The sequence below is a fragment of the Sphaeramia orbicularis genome, chromosome 10 (genome assembly GCF_902148855.1).
Source record: "Sphaeramia orbicularis chromosome 10, fSphaOr1.1, whole genome shotgun sequence".
NCBI classification, from domain to species: domain Eukaryota; kingdom Metazoa; phylum Chordata; class Actinopteri; order Kurtiformes; family Apogonidae; genus Sphaeramia; species Sphaeramia orbicularis.
Window position 1 is genome coordinate 30620637 of NC_043966.1, and position 19851 is coordinate 30640487.

The window sequence follows — 19851 nt, forward strand, 5'->3', positions numbered from 1 at the left end:
AGGTGGAGCCACTCATACACCTGCATTAAAGCAAAAATGGCCAGAAAACACTCACCCTCTTCTCCATACACCATATCAGACTTCAGGGAAATGTTTACCTTCAGGGATTTCTAATTAACCACTTTTGTTGCATAGACATACCCAAACAGTAGAAATGTGTCCAAAAAAAGACACATTTCAGGTACATTTTTGGAAAAAAAAAAAAAATTCAATTACACACATTTCCATAAAAAAAAACCCAAAACAAAAAAAAAACTACTTGACTGTATAATATACTATATTACACATGGCTCCTATAAACAATTCAGAAGGTGAGCATTCTGCAGCTATTTGTGATCTAAAATGACTGTTCTTTTCAGCAAAAGGTAACACTACCTCTAGCAAACAAAACACTTTTTTACAAACTCCATCCAAATTTTGCCTTTGCATGCAAAACTGTGCATTAAATACATTTATGGAAATACACAAATACACTGAAATTCATAACAACAAAATGACAATAACAAGTTTATTCCTCTAAAAGAAACTTCTCCACCTTCTTGGCTCTTTTTAGTACCTCGCTTTCCTAATGATTTTCTATGAAACACAATAAAAACATCACTTTTTGGTGATAGTGTCATTACGTTTGGTGCGCATTTGGTGCAGGAAGAGACAGTAAAAACGGGGTTCTATAGGAATTTCTTGCGAGCATGGAAGAAAACATATAACCACATTTCTATTGGTGGAAAAGAGCATCACATGGACCAATCAGATACTGTGCCGTCTGCTGCGTATAATCTGGTTGCTGTGTGGCCACGAAAATTGTGGAAGTAACAGCAGTGGAAAAGAGACAGCAATAGGATTAGCAAACTTCAAGATTTCAGACATTTGTGCATATTTAGCGTTTAGCATTTAACGTTGCTTATATCATTACTTGTCGCATTACTAACTCGTGGTCACACGTTAATATTTTTTTCCTCACGTCACCAAAGGAGTTCTGTACGTTTGCAAAAATTACCCAAAGAAAAAAACAAACAAAAAAACAAATTATGTTATAAAAATGTAAAATCAGATAACAATTAGTGCTGGGCAGTAATTAAAATTTTCAATCGCGATTAATTGCGTGGATTTCTGTGATTAATCGCGATTAATTGCATAGTTGGGAACCAACAGCGTGCATTTCCTTTCAGTGGTATTTCAGACTTGAAGTAGTCCGGTGATAAAAAATAATTCCACATTGCAGTGCTTCCAAACAACTTTGTCCTTCTCAACCCCACCATCTGAAGGCATTTAAAATGAAAATGTCCATGGAAAAGACCGGTACTTTTCTCCATGTTAATGTCCCCACCAGTTTATTTCCGCTTGTGAGTGAATGACAGGAGTCTTAAGCCCACTAACAAGTACTAATACTAATAAGCCCAATAATATGTGATGTTCAGTTGTTAAAAGCAAGCAAAGGGGGCCCTCTAGTGGTCGGAATAAGTTGCACTAACGCATGTTTTGTCCTTGCGTGTTTCCGTAGTCAGCTCGGACATAAGAAGGAACTAACAGACACGTTTCTTTCAATGTTTGTATGGCCCGAAAAACATTTGCCTGAGAGTATTTTATGTTCAGTTGTTGTAAAAATGAATAGTATTAAATAACTCTGATGTGAACCTTTGTTGCTGGATAAAAAGATGTTATAAATCTTAAATTAATCTGTAAATGCTAATTGTTAGCGTGTCTATGGATTTTCCCATTCAAGTTAGCATCGAGCTAGCAATCTTTTTCCCATTCATTTAAATGCATACTGCCATGTAAATGTACTAAGGCAATGAATAGAACTGAGACATATTTTGTTTGTATGTTGCAGTTTTACAGTGAGTCTCAAGTAAAAGATTTGGACAGAAGTTTTGGGCGTCCGGCTTTTCTTGGGAAACCTGTTGTCTATCTGCTGAGCTAATCGCTACACACACACAAGCAGGAGCAGAAGAATAGGAGTTAGAATTGTACTGTCCTCGCTAAGACATCTGTACTTAGTCTGAGCTAGACAGCGAGCTAAACTCTGAATTGACGATGCAAGATATGCCCTCTTTGAAGTTGGCAGCTTTAATGTACATACTTGACATCATGCAGATTGACAGAGTGAAAGTATAAAATAAAGACAAAATAATTCAGTTAGTTATGTCTATTAATGATATGCATATTCACGGAGTATGCATAGATGTAATTATTATAAACTTAAATTAACTGCTAATACAACATTCACATCGTAAATAAGTAAAGGTTAGTTCAAAGGCTGGCATATTATACCTAAACACAACCAATGAATTTACATAAACTTAACATGAGCCCGCATAAAGAATGAGCAACCCATCTCTGACTGCTAGCATAAACGAATTAGCTTAAACATGTTAATAACACACTGTAATAAACACATCCAAAATAACGTCATAAACATGTTTCTAACGGCACGTTTGCATGTGAAATTATTTAGCAAACAACAGAATGACTGGTACTTACAGGCGTTGCTTCTGTAGGAGTTACACAAAGTTTTTTTCAGCATTACTCGGAAAGTTCACTCACTTTTCTCCTCTCAGCTACACCGGCACCGGCGCTTGGCGCGTGTGGAGCGCCAAAATAAAAGCATGAGTTTCAAAATAAGAGTCCATATGTAAAAATGAACTAAGACTTGGTTGAAAGGCAGAACGGCATTAACGGGAGATTTTTTAAAAAATTGTTGGCGTTATTTAATGAATGCATTAGCGCGGTAATAACGTGTTAACTTGCCCAGCCCTAATAACAATGTTTTCATTCAGTGAACAAATGACACACTAGATCCCATCAGGGGAGGGTGAGGCAAAGGGTAATCACTTGATTGCATTCTACAATGTCACCTCTAGATGCCACTAAATAATGCACCCTGAACCTGTAAAGTATGCACATATACACTCGACTCACCCTGCCATCTGGAGGAGACAGGTATGAGGAGGCTTTATGGTGAACTGAGTGGGAGTTGCAGCGGTTTGGGCAGAGTGACAGAAAAAGTGACAGAAAAGGAGAGAAAGTGAGAAAGAAAAGGAGAGGGGTGGGGGTGCACTGAGATGTAAAATGGGATTATAAATCTCTGAGACCGCTTATATTTGTTTTAACTGAGCATGGTCAGACCATCTCAGCTGTCTGTTTGTCTTGGGGAGCGTCGTTCAAGCCTGACCTGGCCTAGCCCACTCTTGCCCCCACCCACCCCTGTCCTTTACCCACCTTGACTACACACACACACACACACACACACACACACACATGCACGCACACACACACACACACACACATGCACGCACACACACACACACACACACACACACACATAATACTGTGATCCCAATTCCTCGGAGGCTGAATACTTGCACCACAGTGTTGTAGTCATAGCTGACACCTCTGAGATATGGTCCATAATACTCTCCTCTCACTGGCAGAGAGACAGGAGCAGAGCTGAGCCAACAACAATACTACATGAAAACACTTCAGACACCGCCACAAACCAACGCCACTCAAGGAGAACTATGCTATGGCTATAGTGGGTTATAACAGTCTAGATTAGGGCTTTACTTTAAACACGAACATTGTCTGAGGCAACCCAAGAAATCAAAATAAAGACGGTCATACTGACTGGACATTCCCTGCTCTGATCTGTGGACTTTACAGAAAGTTGTTGAAGCTCGAATTAAACAAACCGTCTGTCTCCATCCTCATACAAGAAGCTCCTCACACTATATGACAGGCCAAATCTGAAGCACATAAAGATGGAAACAATACCACCCAATTTTGTCATCCAAAACATTTTTAGAGTGCCAGAATGTATACACGCCTGTTCCACTTTGTGCTAAACTGGAGTCGGGTTTGTGTACATGAATGATATGCATTAAAACACTCCTGTCCATTTGAAAAAGTTATGTGTGAGGAAAAGAGGAAGAAAAGAAGGGATAGTAAGTGGAGCATGGAGAAAGAGGAGTTGTGATCATCTTGGAGAGACTGCTCCTTTGTTCTGTTGCATTAATCTGCTTTTTTCCCGTTCCCCTTCTCGTTCTTTTGATCCGCTGTTGGATCATCCCCTTGATGATTCACTAACAGCAAAAGAAATTAAATACATCGGATTGACGACCCATTCCCCCCACCCCCCACCCCCACCCATCCTCTTTCCTCTCTTCACCACCACCGCTACCTCCCTCCTCATCCTCCTCCTCCCCTCTTCTCCCTGAGGCCTCCATTTTTTCAATAGATAAGCAGCGGATTCGTTCTTTATCGCTTCATTCTCCATCTCCATCCTTTTCCCCTTCTTTTCCTCTTCTCTCTTTTCTGTTTTTTCCTCTGCGCTGTGTTTAATCCCAGCCTTGCGGTGGATGCATGTCAGAGATGTAATTCCATTGTTTAACATGCTCTTCTGAGTCCCCACCCCACCCCAAACTCAGTCACTCCTGGGGCCACATGCATATTCATCAGCTATCAAAAACAAAAGGCAGATCACACTGTTTGTCATGTACTGCAACTAGAGCTATTCAATTCACTCCCGTCTTTGCTGCTTCTGGCGGATTAGTGCATGTTAAACATATCTCAGACACACAAATCCTAAGTACTAACATATAGACATTCAATCAGACAACGAGAGTCTGTAGTTTTCTTAACATGCAGGCAGAAGCTCTTTATACTTCTTCTTATGAGATGCTGGTAAGTCTGGGGAGAGTGCGGTTTGCTGTGATTGTCTGAGGCAAAAACGGCAGTGAGTTTAACATTTTAACCCATAAAGACCCAAACAGCCACAGGCGACCAAAAGCGTCTACTGATCTAAAATGTTTAATACCTGTTGAACCACTAATCCTGTCAATACATGTGAACAGTTGGTGTAAAATGCAGATTGCTGTCTGTTCATGGTCATCAGATATGGCCCATTTGGATGTTCAGAGGCTCCGTAGTGAACATGGAAACACTGTCATCTTCTACAATATTGATTCACCAGTAAAACCCATAAAGTTGGATCAATGACAGTGGATAGAGACTGTTGTTTTTGTGTTTAGTTATTGATATCTTTGCTGAAAAAGTCACTTTTTCAACTTTAATCTGAGCTTTTATAAATATCTACATGATCAGTGAATTAAATACAGGAAAATACCTGATTTTCACCAAAAAAAAAAAACCCAACCCCCCCCCCCCCACAAACAGACAGAGGATACTATTATAATAAATGGAGATAAATCACTTAAGAAAAGTTAAATCTAGAGAAAAATTCATTTGAGAACTGACACAAAAGTAGCACTGGGTCTTTATGAGTTAAAAGAAATGCAAGAAAGGGGGTTAGTTATGTAAAGGGACATATATGGGAGTATTGTAGGCCATTCATCAGGCAGACCTGAAAAGTCTGAACCTTAGTGAGAGTTGGTTCTCGGGTCCTGCTGAAGTCTTCTGGGTGATGTCCAGGATGCACCGGCGCACAGCTCAGACAGATGTAAACACGGCCTGACCGCACACAGAGGCACATTGCCAGCCTGCCCTCACCTCATACATAAACAGCCAAGGAGGCCACTCTGCAGGCCAGGGGACAGACAGCAGTGAACCTGGCTGGAGGCAAGGAGTGAAGGGAATGAAGGAGGAGGAAGAAGAGGAGGAGGAGGGGGGGGGCAGGCACAGAAACAGAGCAAGAGAGGCAATGATTTTATGCTTGTTAGCGCAGCTCACATTTCTGAAAAAAACGTGGGTTTACTTATCTTAACACTGTATATATTCTATTGTTCTTACTATTTGCTGTTCCTAATTGCAGTTCATGCCACCAGCGGTGTGTGCAGTCGGGTGGATCTGCTTAGATATTTTCTACAACGCCCTGTCTTGACAGATGTGCTGGGCTCCTCAGCGTCTGTTTGATTTATGCGTCAGGACAAATATGGGTCAAAATGAAACATCCAACACGGTGGCTTCTTCTTGCTTGTTCTTTCTTCTTTTTCATTCCCTTTGCACTTTCTTCTTTTCAAAGCTCGACTCAGCGGGACTGTGTGTCTCTGCTGCACCACAGCCAGGTTGTGTGCATGTGTGTGTGTGTGTGTGTGTGTGTGTGTGTGTATGTCTAAGTATGTGTGCGTGTTGGTGTGTACGTTTGTGTGATGAGACGTGACAAGCTCCTTCATCCTCCCCTCAGACGCCGCATTCCAGAACGCTCTGCCACTCGCTCCGTGTGGCACTCTTTTCATCTTTCCTCTACCCGTTCCTTCCTTCTTCTTCTTCCTCTTCTTCTTCTGCTTCTTCTTCTTCTTCTTCTTCTCCTCTTCTTCTTCCCTCTCCTCGCTCTCACAGGTGAACGAAAAGCGCACGGAGGAATGAAAGGGACAAGATTCTAATTAGAGGAGGAGGCTGAGACAAAAGCAGGGGGATAACGAAGGGAAGCAACGATAACACATGTAAAACACAAAGCCTTAATCTTAGAGAGCGTTTGGAGGGATCTCTCATTTCTCTTCCTCTACTGTGAAGCAAGGCAGGGAGGGGGTTGTGTGTATGGGAACACGAGGGGATAGGATGTGATTATGAGCACCGAGCTGACAGACAGAGAGAATGGCATGTGTATGTGTGTGTGTCTGAGGATATATATGTGTGTATCCCCACAGGGCCTTCAGTTCCCTCTGTTCATAGGGACCAACTTAAAAAAAAAACAACCTGTAAAAACATGCAAGCTGTTGTACTTTTTGTATTGTTTACTTATTTGGAAAAAAGTGCAACAAAGTACCAATTTATTTCAGTAGCTACAACTTAATTCCACATCTGTTTACTTATGTGTAAAGAAGTCTCATGCATAACTTCTGTTGGAGCCTTTTATCTACACGGAAGCAGCTGAGAAAGTGTTGCAAAGAGAAAATAATCCTTAATATATTATATTATATTGCTGCTTCTGCTTGGCCAAAAGAAACAGCTGGTTCCCTCTCAAGCTGTCTCCGTTCTTCCCTCCAGTTTAGTTGCTTTACATGTGGATTCTGTCTGTTTGCTTATTTGTGCCGCCTCTGAGCCCCTCTGACATGCCGCAGCATCTCCAGGGTCTTCGGGCGATATGATAGGGTTTGGGGACTTTGGTTTCCTTGCCACTGCTGTGAAACTCCATTCAGATGATGAAACTGCGGTGCAGCTGTGTCTGCGGCTCACGGTGGGATGCTGGTGTCTTTGTGGCTTTCTGCTAGGCTGAGGCGAGCTCTTACTGATGAAAGAGTGTGTAAATGTGCCTCTTTAGCCCCGGCCCATACATCTTCTCACTGTGAAGCCATTGTCATTGTCATTTGCCTGTGTGTGTTTGGATGTGTGTGTTTAGCTTAACACAGAATGATATGCTCACACTCATACTTCTATAATCATCTCTTATCCACTAATGTCAGAGTCTTAGGTTGTATTTATGTGTGTAGGCATCATTATGAAGAAATACGTTAGACAATTTCTTAAATTATATCTTAGCGTATATGTGGCACAAATGACAGACAGGTGTCGAGAATATTTTTTTGCACCAGTATTACCGTGGAGTTTGGATCCTGTGAGTCGCTGGGAGACTGAAAATAACGACGAAAGATAACCTGGCAAAGCACATTTCCACAGAGTCTTCCCTGAGGTGATGCAAGACTTTAGACAAATGTCTTGTTTGTTCACCACTGAATGGCCATCTTTCAAGGGGTGGCATGCCAGCACAAACACACACATACACACAAATATGCACACGGGAGCAGATCATTTGTCTCCCTCATGAAGTAGGTAGTGAGAATATTACAAACCAAAATCATAACACATTGCCGTAGGCCAGAGGTTGGACGAGGAGAGAAGAGGCAGCTGTGTAATTGAATTACAGTCTGACAGACAGGGGAGTAGACATACAGTATAGAAAGACAGATGTACGAGCGAGTGCTGAAAGATGAAGGTGTGTTTTAAAGTTGCAGTAAAGGTTAGGTTTAGTTATATTATGATTATGGTCAAGGTTAAAAGGTAGGAAATTAATGTAAGTCAGTACAATGTGTCATAAAGGGATGTGCGTGTGTGCGTAAGAGCAGGAGTGTGACAGCAAACAGCCTTATCCTCCATTAATAACAGCCACTAATCCCCTGATGTGATTACCTCTCCTTCCCTCCCTCCTCCTCTACTTTACCCCTCTACTTCTATCCCTCCTCACTCTTTCTCCCATTCAACTGTGCCAGCCACTTCCATGGCAGAGCTCAGCTGGTCCAATCCCCTGAACAGATCCAAGACTTCCACTGTGTTCAGCTGCCAGGACGATGGAGGTCTTCAAATTTGACGCATCTCCTTACTAGAACTCGCCTCTGGGCAGGTGTATAAAAAAGCAAGTCAGTGGTGTTAGCAGAGAGGGAAGGAATCAAATTTAACCAGATTAAAACCCATGCCTCTGTTCAAAGCTCTGACACTTAATGCTGCCTGAATGAGAGGTGACGTGTGATATGAATCGTACAAGATATGGTTTTGGATGTTCAAACGTTTATGGAAATATCTGCAAGCATTAAGGATTATGGGTGTGCAAAGGGAGGCAACAAGCATGTCAGTATAGCTATTTCTGTCCTCAATGACTGGCTGCCAAATGCATTTTTTTTTCCAGCATTTGATAAACTCGCTACATCAATATATAGTCCTGTGTGTTTCTATGGAAACTTGGACCTCAGAGAATGTTGAAATTTGACACTTAGCACAAGATCTGCTCAATAATAACATGAGAAATTTTCACAATGTGTTCAGTTTACCTCCTGGATGTGTATCATAGAGATAAATGCACCCTAAATGCATCCACAAAACAATCCCTAATTACAAAGGAGCAAAGTAATAGTTACCAAAAAAAAAAAGTTAAATCTGTCTTGGTCACTTTGTTTCTTCAGATAGGTATTTTTGTTTTCATCTGGATTTTACAAAACAGTAACTTATGAATGATTTATGAATACATTTTTAGGTTATGGTATTAAAAACAGTAAAAAAAAAAAAAAAAAAAAATCAGATAACAATCCTCAGTGTTTTCCAGTACATGTGCACATAATTTTCTGATTGTTAATCTACAACACAACACAAATTCAATGTAGGTACACAAAAATATACATGCTCAGATACAGGGTCCCTTGGGAAAGTGACAGTAAAACAGTATACATGGTTTACTTGGTCTACTTGATGATGTCTCCATGGTAACTGTTATGTCTGACCTTCAAATATGCACGCTGCCTTCCATCTGGCTCAGGTTGGCTAATCAGATCACATCAACACACACACAAATGCACTGTCAGATCTCATCATGAATGAAGAAGAAGCAGAATTTGGGGTATTTTTAAATTGCTTCGCCATCATTCCTAACCAGTTTGTTGTCAGTCACTGTCTTCTCTGACGATTCTGTCCAGCTCACTTTTTTTTTTTTTTTTCAGATTTTTGCTACTTGAAGTTGATATGTTCCCTCAGCGCTATCTCAGGATGTAGCACATTTTGGACTCTTTAACGCTTAAACACCAACCAGGCCGACTTCAGAGATCTGCATTGTTTCCACGTCCCTTCTCCTCTCTCCCTCATTTTTGTTTCAACTCTACCCCCCGGCTTTTTCATTTCTGCTCTGTTCAATACTCTCATCTGCTCTGCCGTTCATAAGTTCATACAGAAGGGCCAACATCTGGCAGCTTCTTAGGCCCAGGGCTGTGCATCCGCTCCGGAGCAACAAGGCCTGGAGACCAGCCCCTCCTGCAGAGCTCAGCCTTTGGTGTGTGTGGTACCGTTCAACGTCTCCACTTCCTGAGCCCTGGTGCCTTGATGTGGCCAGAACCATTGCACATGATTTATTACAGTACTAACTCTGTCCCCACTACTAATACTGCCATTATTATTATGACCGTACACCCCCTCCTCCTTCCTCGATCTCCCACCTGCAGTCTCACACTGAAGCCTTTACAAGATGCAGCTGACACAGCTCTGCATGGCTTATGTAAGGGGCATTGTGTTGTTAACTTATTAGATGTTTGGTCTCGGTAGAGGATGTTTAAAAAGGCCAGAGAGCCATGCTGTGAATGAGGTGACAATATTGTTGGGGTGATGACATGTATTGTAAATGGACTGCTGCTCAGAAAGATCAGTTGTTTCCATTTCTGGCCCACTTCCTTGTCCTTGTTGTATTGCCTACTGGTCTGTTGCCTTTTGTGGATAACTGGTGGCAGAGGGGTCCGAAGGAAGCCAATGAAGCTGGGGGTGGTGGTGGCTGGGAGGTAAATTGGTTTTAGGCTGTTTGGCCAATCAAAGCAACCTCATCAAAGTCACCCAACCACTGCTTCCCACAACCTTCCTTGCCTCTTTTCTTGTGTTTATGTAAGTGCCATGCAGTGTAATCAGCAGGGCCCAAATACAGAGAAACATGGATGAAAGGAGAGGTATGGAGATGGAGGAGAGCACCAGAACAGAAAGACTCTGGTGTTTTTGTGTAAGCAGAGTGAGGACGCAGAGGAGAGATGGACAAGGACAGCGGGGGTGAAGGCCCAGAGATGAGAGGAAGCACTTGTCCAGAGAGGAGGGATGTGGTGGAGCTGTGTTTACAGGCTCTGGTCACACAGCTCACTGTGGCTTTGTACATCAGCAGCAAAGAGTTTGTGAAGAGTTACTGCTGAAAACCAATAATCACACAATATTTACACCACTGTAGACAATTAGTCAGTTTCTCAGGAAGTGCAACACTTCAGTTTGTGGATGCATATCTAACATAAACCACCGTTCCTCCCCTAGTGGCTTTGCGGTAGGCCTTTTTTACGAAAGAGATATAAATAGTTATTTTCCTGCCTCCATTGAAGAATGAAGCAAAAACGGAAGTGGAAGACTGTTTTTGATCACAACATCTATAAATGTATACATTCATCGGTACACATACAGAAACACTGATCCCTATGGTGCCATGCGGTCCCTGATGAAACAGGGTATCCCCCATGTGATCCCCCATTAGCAGGAGACTCCCTCGCAGGCAGCTGTCTCAGAGCCCCACAGAGGTATCAGATCTCCCCCTCTTCCTCATCTTCCTAATTAGGACAATTAAGACATTTACAGGACAGATGGATGAAAATCCAGCTGGCTGCAGTGCCTGCCCCTGAGGACAGCTCCGCCAAAGATGAGGAGGGGGTGTGAATGAGTGGGACTCTGGCTCTCTCTTGTGGCTGTTGTGAGTAAGTGCTACTCCTCAGTATTTATGAGAAATTGTTGACAATGTGGAAAAATGTTTTAGATTTTTTTTTTTTTTTTTTTTTTTGCAGAAATATGTAAACATTTATTAAATTGTTTTAGTTACACAATATTAGGCTGACAATGAGTAGATGTAGACATTAAGTGGTTGTTACTGTGATACAGAATTGGACATTAAAGTGGGGAAAGTGGACAGGGAGTGAGTTTGTTTTTTAACCATTTCAGAACCTTCTGATGTTATAATTTCATCCAGTGTCTGGCTCTACTTCAAGGTGAATAGAAGGTGAATTTATCTTTTTCACTTATGATCACCAACAACCTTTCATTTACATATGACAAACTATTCTCCTTCTCTATAAGAAAAAAATACACGTAAATGAGTAAATTTTGTGGATGTTTATTATACAACAGAAAAAAGGAGAAAATCACTGTATTCCAGATTGTGCCATATAAACATCATAATGTATGGTTCATTATAAAAGTGATGGAACAATTAAAGTTAGATCTGAGCAATGTTTACAGAAGAAAAGCTTTTTAACACATGGGACACAGTAGAAGTAACTGTAAAGAATTATAATCATCAGAGTTGTATTTGTTTACATGTTTACAAAGTACAGATTATTTTGTCCATACACGGTTCAACCTCCAAGTTTGCCTTAATTGTCTTCTCTCTAACGTACCATAAACTGAACAATATAAACTTTACTTTTGGAAAACTTAATGAAATTGAAAACCACCATGACTTCTTCTCCTGAGGTTGAAGTTTTAGATTAACACTGATTTTTACAGACTTTCAGCCTCAGCACCTCTGTAACGTATCGCCCCATTGTTCAGCCACCTGAAGACAACAGAAAACAGTAACGACAAATACATTTAAGAGCATCTTCCATTACCTTCTACAGTTTCTACTCTCATGTTTCTACTGTACTGTTGTTTCACAGAGGTCAAAATTATTAGAATACCTGATAGATCTTAAAATACTAACTATTTTTATTTTTGCCTCCAAAACATTATTTAAATCCATGATGTTTGCTCTGAGTACAACAAATATCAGATGAAGTGAGTCCTACTGCTTTGTTTTGTTTTTTTATCCACTTTTATCTTTGATATTTACTTAATAAGCACAATAGACTTTGACATTCAACAGAATCAGAGCTGTGTCCTTAGACTCTTGCATAACCATCAGTTTAACCACGATCACACGTGATAATGACACACATGTTATTTGGTTTCTTCTTCTAGTTTGTTTGTTTGTTTGTTTTTTTACAAGAAAAATGACCCAAATCTTTATATGATGTTCTATGATTTATAGAGCATAATGATGACTTCATGATTTAATTTTTTTGATCAGTATTTTAATGGTCAATTAAAAAATAAATAAATAAATGAAAGCTCATAATTATGTCAAGTTTCTAATAATTTTTGCCACCACTGTAGTTCTGGTAAACAGTTTGTAAATTCTGTATTTGATTTATTTTATTTAACCTTTATTTAACCAGGCAAGACAGATTTAAAAAACATTCTTTGTTTACAACTGTGGCCTGGCAAAAGGCAGAGCCTTTTAATGGAGAGGGAAATCGGAGGTAAAATAACAACCAGCAAAAATAGATTGGATAAAGTTCTTTCACACATGTAGAAAATATCACAACACTTACATGTTCAAGGTCCCTTTTTTCAGTTTTATTCCTTCGGACAAAGAGAGGATCAGATTTAGAGGAGACATTTTGATGGCTTCAGACATTACCGAAGTAAACAGGTAGGTATACTCACGTCGAAGTTGCCATGTGGTTACTATGGCAACAATCAACACCGCCAGCACCACCGGCACCACAATGGCAGCAAGGTGACCACTACGGCCCTCCTCAAAGCTCGACTGTCAGAGTGGATTCAAAGAAAATATTAAACTGAAGGACAAAGAGCATCCGGACAGGTAAACAGATGTATAGTCCATTTATTAGGAGTGATTTCATCAGTACAAGGAGTTGTCTATGCTTGAACATTGTCATTTCAAACAGCCTCATCCGGCCTAGACTAGTTCCTGGTTTCATACTTACAGATGCTTTAGTGTCCGTAGATGGAGTAGTAGGGAGAATATCCCTTTGATGACCTGTCAGATGCAACCACAGAGGAAAGCAGCCAAGAGGAAGTTTACAAAGTCTTACTTCACAGAAAAAAAAAACAAAAAACTGCAAGATAGCAAAAACAACACTTCTAACAAAAGAGCTGTACTGGGTTGCTATCAGGCCAAGTACAGCATGTTTCCTGTTACATGAAGAAGGGGTTGTGTTAGAATACAAGTGTGGTTCAATTTTATTTTGGTCTGCCTTGCAGAGTGTAAATGAAGCTCACTATTTCTGCTGTTAGAGAAAGTGAGAAGGAAGGAACAGTTTGGACCATGATATTAAACCACAGCTTCCTGGTAAACAATAAGGATGCAGAAACACAAGTCTGTCATGTTGGACAACGTATAATAACACACATGAAGACACAGCAAGAAGCAAAAATAAAAATGAAAAAATCATCACATATAGCACCTGTTTCTTTGACAGTGAAGGTGAGGACGTTACTGGCTTGACTGCTGCCCAGGCTGTTCTTGGCAAACATTCGAATGTTGTATGTCGACGGGGTCATCTCAATTATGGTGGCCTCTGTTTGGTTGGTGCTGAAGTCTACAACGCTTTTTCTGTAATCCCATGATGCTGCAAAAATGTCATAGAATTAAATTAAGCAAAGTAGCAATAGGTAAAGTGTCATTCAGTTTCTCCTTTGCATTCTTCTGTTACCATTTACTGCTTTATATTCCAGGTAATAGCCAGTGACAGGGCTGCCTCCCTCAAACCCAGGAGTCCACAACAGGGAAATGGTAAAATCTTTGACCTCCTTCAGCTCAACCACTGGGGGATCTGGGGAACCTACAAAACACGTAGAGAAGTTATCAAAGAAACTCATTGCACTTCAGGACATTTTATCTCCTGCTGATTGTTAATGTTGATGTCATGTGACCAGACTTGGCACAATTTTCTTTGGATTGAAGGGCATTTACTTTACAGGTGGGAGCCCTATGTTCATATAAGCTCTGAATGTAATATCAAAAACATGGAACTGTGAAACTAATCTTCATACGCTTAGCTTATTTACATCCATTTCTGATGCTTTTGTGCTTTTATGCTTTAAAACCCATATAAAGCAATGTTATACCTGAGGTGAAAGTTGTAGCTTCTTGTTCCCAGACTGTGGCAGACGCTGAAGTGGTTTCACCAGTGACAGTCTCTGCTGCTGAAGTTGTATCAACTAAGCAGGGAGTAAAAAGGAATTCATTTAATATGAAAAATAGTATCATTTAAGGAGAAAAAAAATTCACAAAATCTATTTAACCCATGAGGACCCAAATATCCACGGGTGACCAAATTCATCTGGTGTAAAATGTTTAATATCTGTCGATCCACTAATCCTATCAATACATGTAAATAAGTGGTGTAAAATATAGTTATTATATATAGTCATCAGATATGACTCATTTAGACATTCAGAGGCTCTGTAGCGAACATGGAAACATCATCTTCTACAACACTGAATCACCAATAAAACCCATGGAGTTTGATCAGTGACAGTGGATGGAGACACTTGGTTTATATTCAATTAATGATGTATTAGCTGAAAAAGTCAGATATTATAATATTTGAATTAACTCAGATTTTTAAAGAAACATTTAAATTAAGTACAGGAAAATACACAACAGTAAAAAAATGCAAAATGCAGTGGTTAATATTACAACAAATGCTGATAAATCACTTAAGAAAGAATAAATAGAGAGAAAAATAAATTTAGGAACTGCCACAAAAGTAATACTGGGTCTTTATGGGTTAAGTTTTAGACGCTCACAATGTGTACCTGATGTGATACTTGAATCAGTTTTCCACATCGTGACAGGAAGGGAAGTGGTCACAGCAGTAGCCGCTGTTGAAGTTTGGTGTTCTTAAATAGGAAAACAGCATTTCATAATCTCAATAACAATAATAATAATAATAATAATAATAATTCTTGTCTGTCATAAATTTCAGTTTTCTGATATTCTTGAACTCACCCTCATCATGTGTGGTGCAGAGCGGTGCAGTTGCGGCAGGTCCTATTCCTGCATTCGTTTTAGCCTGTATGAGAACACCATACTTGGTGGAGGGCTTCAGGTTGGTCAGGGTGAGGGTCTCCACTTCCCGTGTGGCTGTGATGCTCTGGTGTTGCCACTTCTTGAAGTGTCTGCCTGCTGGGTCGTATTCTCTGTAGCTGAGGCTGTAACTCCTCAGAACCCCGTTTCTGAGATCTGCCCTTGGAGGCTGGTCAAGAAGAAAGGCACTTAAGCAGACTTACAGTTATCTGACCCTTCACTTAAAACATTTACAAAACAGAGATGAAATTCTTTTGTGTTATGTTGTTTTTTTTCTGTTCTTTACCTTCCATGTGACTTTGATACTGTGAGAAGTGAGGGCCTGTAGCTGCATATCGATGGGAGGACCATCTGGCGCTGCAGAGGGAACACATTGTGAAAGGCCATACATTATAGAACCTCATTAACATAGTATTTAAGCTAAAATTAAAAATAATAGCATATGTACCTGCTTCCTTTGTTGTGACTGTGAGAACATTGCTGGACTCACTCATGCCCACACTGTTGATAGCGAACATACGTAGGTTGTAGGTCTTGGCTGGACGTAAATCCACCAAAGTCACCTGAGTCAGTTCAGGATCATACAGTTCAGTTCTTACTGCAGTATCCCAGGATGCTGTGCAGCACAAAAGCAGGGATCAGTACAACAAGATCAATGAATCTAACATTTCAAAGTCTGCTGCCTTTTGACATGAACATATTCTGGAATTTTTTTTTTGGTTGTTCTTACCCTGTTTGTTTTTGAGATCCACTCTGTAGGTTGTGATCGGCCTGCCACCATCAAACACACGAGCCCAGCGGACAGTTATGGTTCTCTCCTTTACCTCCCTTGTTTCCACCTTCAGTGGTTTAGGCCGCCCTGAAACAGTCGCCACAGTCAGTTAACAATAAAGGCACAGAGAACATTATATACCTTGGACAGATTGGTGGTGCAGTGGTTGTCACTGTTGCCTCACAGCAGAAGGTCCTGAGTTTGATTCCAACACCAGGCACCATTGTGTGTGGAGTTTGCATGTTCTCCCTGTGTTTATGTGGGTTCTCTCTGAGTTCTCCAGCTTCCTCCCACCATCCAAAGACATGTTAATCTAAATTGCCTGAATGTGTAAGTGATTTTTTGTTTGTTATTGAGAATCAGTTCACAACCAACTTACCTGGTAAAATAGAAAACAGCTGAGTTCTTTAGCCTTTTTCATATGATCATGTTCAGAGGTCATCTTGGAAATAATTGAATAGATTATTAACCCTTTCATTCATAGTAGTCACTACAGTGGACAGCTATTCTACAGCTGTTCTCTTGTATATTCATGGATTTTGTTGTTTTAGTTCCATATCAGCCAACACAGTGGATGCTACAATTCATACCATTAGAGTAACTTTGCTGTTCATGATAAACCTAATCTGCAGTAACATGTTAATTGCTATTTGACTGTAATTAACAGTTTTTTTTAAGCATTATTTTTCTTTTTGCAAATTATCTCCATGAAATGAGTAATAACTAGTATTAGTGTATGTTAAAATGTAAGAAAAGATCAGATTAGCAGCATTAAAAATGTATTTATTTCATAGTTTTCATACAGTGTATCAGTAAATACATGTTTCTTTGCTTCAAAAATTAAACGCATGGTGTCCAGCTGAGTGGACATTTTTGCAACTCCATGAAAAATAGGTTGATAAAAAAAAAAAATCTCAGTAGCATTGTTTTTTTTTTTTTCATGCCTAAAAAGGAATAAAAACACTCAGGAAAAAAATCTTGATTAAGGTTTTCATAATTCATGCATGAAAGGGTTAAATAAATTGAAACAGCTCAAGTTGTATAATGTAAAATCAGCAAATTAATGGCTTCTACATTATTTTAAAATAAAGAACAGGCCTTTTAGCCATCATGGAATACTGGAATTGAAATCCTGTCACAGATACAGTCATGAGACATTTCCTCCTGTTGAGTCTCACCTGGTACAACCGTCAGAGTGATTTCATGTTTGTGATCATTGAACCAGCCTGGTATGTCCACCCGGCAGCCGTACGTCCCTGAATCCCCCTCCTCAACCTGCCTGATGGTCAGGGACACATCTCCCTCACGGAGGTTACCCATGAGCTGGTAACGCTCTGATGAGCTGCTGGTGACCGACTTCCCATTTGTCTTGATAATTTCACCTGCACAGCCTCTGTTTGGGATGGAGCCCCTGCCCCAGCACATCGACAGCACTCCATAATACTGAGCATCATATTTGCACGTTAATGTCACATCTGCTCCCACTGTGGCCTCGAGGCTTTCTGCAGACACACAACCTGGAAAGGCCACCAGTTGTGTTGGCAGTGACAAATACTTAATAACATGTTAGACTTAACATTTCTAGATAAAAATGCAATTCATCCCAAATGGTGTCTTACCAAGGAGAAACCAAACGAAAATCAGATTCCTGCTGCACGAAGCCATTTTACAGCCCTTGTCTTCAGATGAAGGATTTAGTTCATCACCTAAATGACACTAAGCAAACCCACAAAGTGGGTTTAGCTTTGAAACATTTCCAAATCACATGATGCTGTCCTTGATATGCTCACACAAACAACTTCTGCCGGCTGAGGAGGAATGTAGAGAAGTGTTGTTTCCTTTTCTGTGGTTTTGGTTCCTTATGCTAAAAGTAACAAAAAGAGGCAGAATCAAGGTTATCAACAAACTTCTTTTTTTTTTTCAAGACATAATAAATGTTGAAAAAAGTTGTTAGTTCACACAATACCAAGGAAGAACAATGATCTTGACGTTATACATAAAATTTCATGTAGAAATACACACATGCAGTGGAATATAATTCACCACCAATGAACATTTAATACAACTTTAGGAACACTGACACTAAGACAAATATTATATATTGTCAGTGTGAACTCAAGCTTATCATGTACCTCATTCGGATATGAAACAAATTGAAATACAAAGTGGGATTTACTGAGGGCCATTGGCATTTCTTAGACTGCTGAGTAAACTTCTGGGTCTGCTGGAGGTTAAGAAACCCAGATTAAACTTCCTCTTTAATCTCTCTCACTGTCATGTGCCTGGTTCAACTATCCACCACCATATTTCACAATAAAGGAGTAATTTTGTTTGTTTGTTTGTTTGTTTGTTTGTTTGTTCTTGTTTTTTATTGATACACAAAAAGAATTTCCATCTTGGGTAATGTTGATTTTTGTAGACACAAACTAAACTGGTGATGAATGAATGAATGAATGTTTTATTTCGGACATGTAAAAATCACAATACAACCACCAACAAAGCAAATTTTAACAGAAAACAACCAAAGCAAACAAACAAACAAAAAAAGGAAACGAATCCAAAATACACAAAGTCTACAAAAGAAATACTTAATACAATTTTAGTCTTATTTATGCATCCAAAAACAAGTGGGAAGGAGACAACACTTTATACACACAAACTAAACTGATGTATTTATGTATTTATTGTGTATGAATGGTCACATATACTGAGTTTAGCTCAGCTCTACTTAAACCTGCCAAATTATACACCTCTGGGCCAAAACTCCAGATGTTGCTGACCCCAGACCTGACCAACTGAATCAACCCCAGATCATAACACTGACCCCACAGACCTGTACTGTAGACACTTGGGCATGATGGGTAATCACTTCATCTGTCTCTCTTCTCATCCTGATGCATCCATCACTCTGGAACAGGGTCAGTCTGGACTCATCAGACCACATGATCATTTCCATTGAAACACAGTCCAGTCTTTATGCTCTCTGTCAAACTAATGGATGTTTATGAAATGAGAAGCTACTCACTAATATTTTTCACCTGTGTTTCAAAGTGAAACATATTAATCACTACAGTAATTATCCATTGGAAGGATCTGAACTGTTTTTTAGTTAACTAGATGGGGACTCTCTTTTAATGGCCAGCTGTTTACATGCAGGAAAATTCCAAAATCACCATGAATCCAAAAGTGAAACAAAATAACATGCAGACTTGACACATTTCAGCTGATTTTCTCACATCTGTATGAAATGCAAAACTGGTAGAAACATTTCCTCCTTTTATTGAATGTTATTTTCATTGTCCTCCTGATACATTTTCATTTGTACTCTGAATAAATAATTAATTATCTAAAAAGAAACAGACAAATATCAAGTTTATCTCTCAAAGACCTAAACAGCCACCAGTGACCAAAAGCATCTACTGATCTAAAATGCTTAAAAAATTTAGAACATCTAATCCTCTCTCTATATTGATATAATTCAGGTAAAATGCAGTTTTTCGGCTTCTCAGGAGTATCAGATGTATCTCATTTGGATGTTCAGAGGCTTCATAGTGAACATAGAAATACTCTCATTTTCTGCAACATTAATTCATCAATAAAACCAATGTAGTTTGACAAATGACAGTGGAGGTAGACACCTGCTTTTACATTCAGTGAATAACATATTTTGCTGAAAAAGTCTCTAGTTTTTCTCTGTTCTGATGTAGTAACCTTCAACTTTGCTCTGCGCATTTATGAAGATCTATCAATCAAT

General features: G+C 39.7%; 1 protein-coding gene across 2 annotated transcripts; it reads right to left on the bottom strand.

Moving 5' to 3' along the window:
• Nucleotides 1-11737: 11737 nt before the first annotated feature.
• On the bottom strand, nucleotides 11738-17881 carry LOC115426572 (Down syndrome cell adhesion molecule homolog). 2 transcript variants are annotated; one of them, XM_030144669.1, is made up of 14 exons: nucleotides 17717-17881; nucleotides 17276-17623; nucleotides 16056-16184; nucleotides 15774-15941; nucleotides 15612-15682; nucleotides 15248-15494; nucleotides 15055-15138; nucleotides 14362-14454; nucleotides 13947-14075; nucleotides 13698-13862; nucleotides 13218-13270; nucleotides 12934-13036; nucleotides 12819-12849; nucleotides 11738-12001 (listed from the first exon to the last, which is right to left on the bottom strand). In XM_030144669.1, the coding sequence occupies exons 1-14, from the start codon at nucleotides 17760-17762 to the stop codon at nucleotides 11947-11949; spliced, it is 1722 nt and encodes a 573-aa protein (XP_030000529.1). In that variant the 5' UTR covers nucleotides 17763-17881; the 3' UTR covers nucleotides 11738-11946. The 2 variants fall into 2 exon arrangements, with proteins under 2 accessions (XP_030000529.1, XP_030000528.1); XM_030144668.1 differs by having other exon boundaries at nucleotides 15046-15138.
• Nucleotides 17882-19851: the final 1970 nt, after the last annotated feature.

Coding starts and splice junctions, on each gene's coding strand:
- LOC115426572 (XM_030144668.1), bottom strand. CDS start 17,762: ATGGCTTCGTGCAGCAGGAATCTGATTTTCGTTTGGTTTCTCCTTG. Junction 15,495..15,611: donor GTATCAAAGTCACATGGAAG/GTAAAGAACAGA, acceptor CTTCTTGACCAG/CCTCCAAGGGCAGATCTCAG. Junction 15,139..15,247: donor CTGCACCACACATGATGAGG/GTGAGTTCAAGA, acceptor TTCCTATTTAAG/AACACCAAACTTCAACAGCG.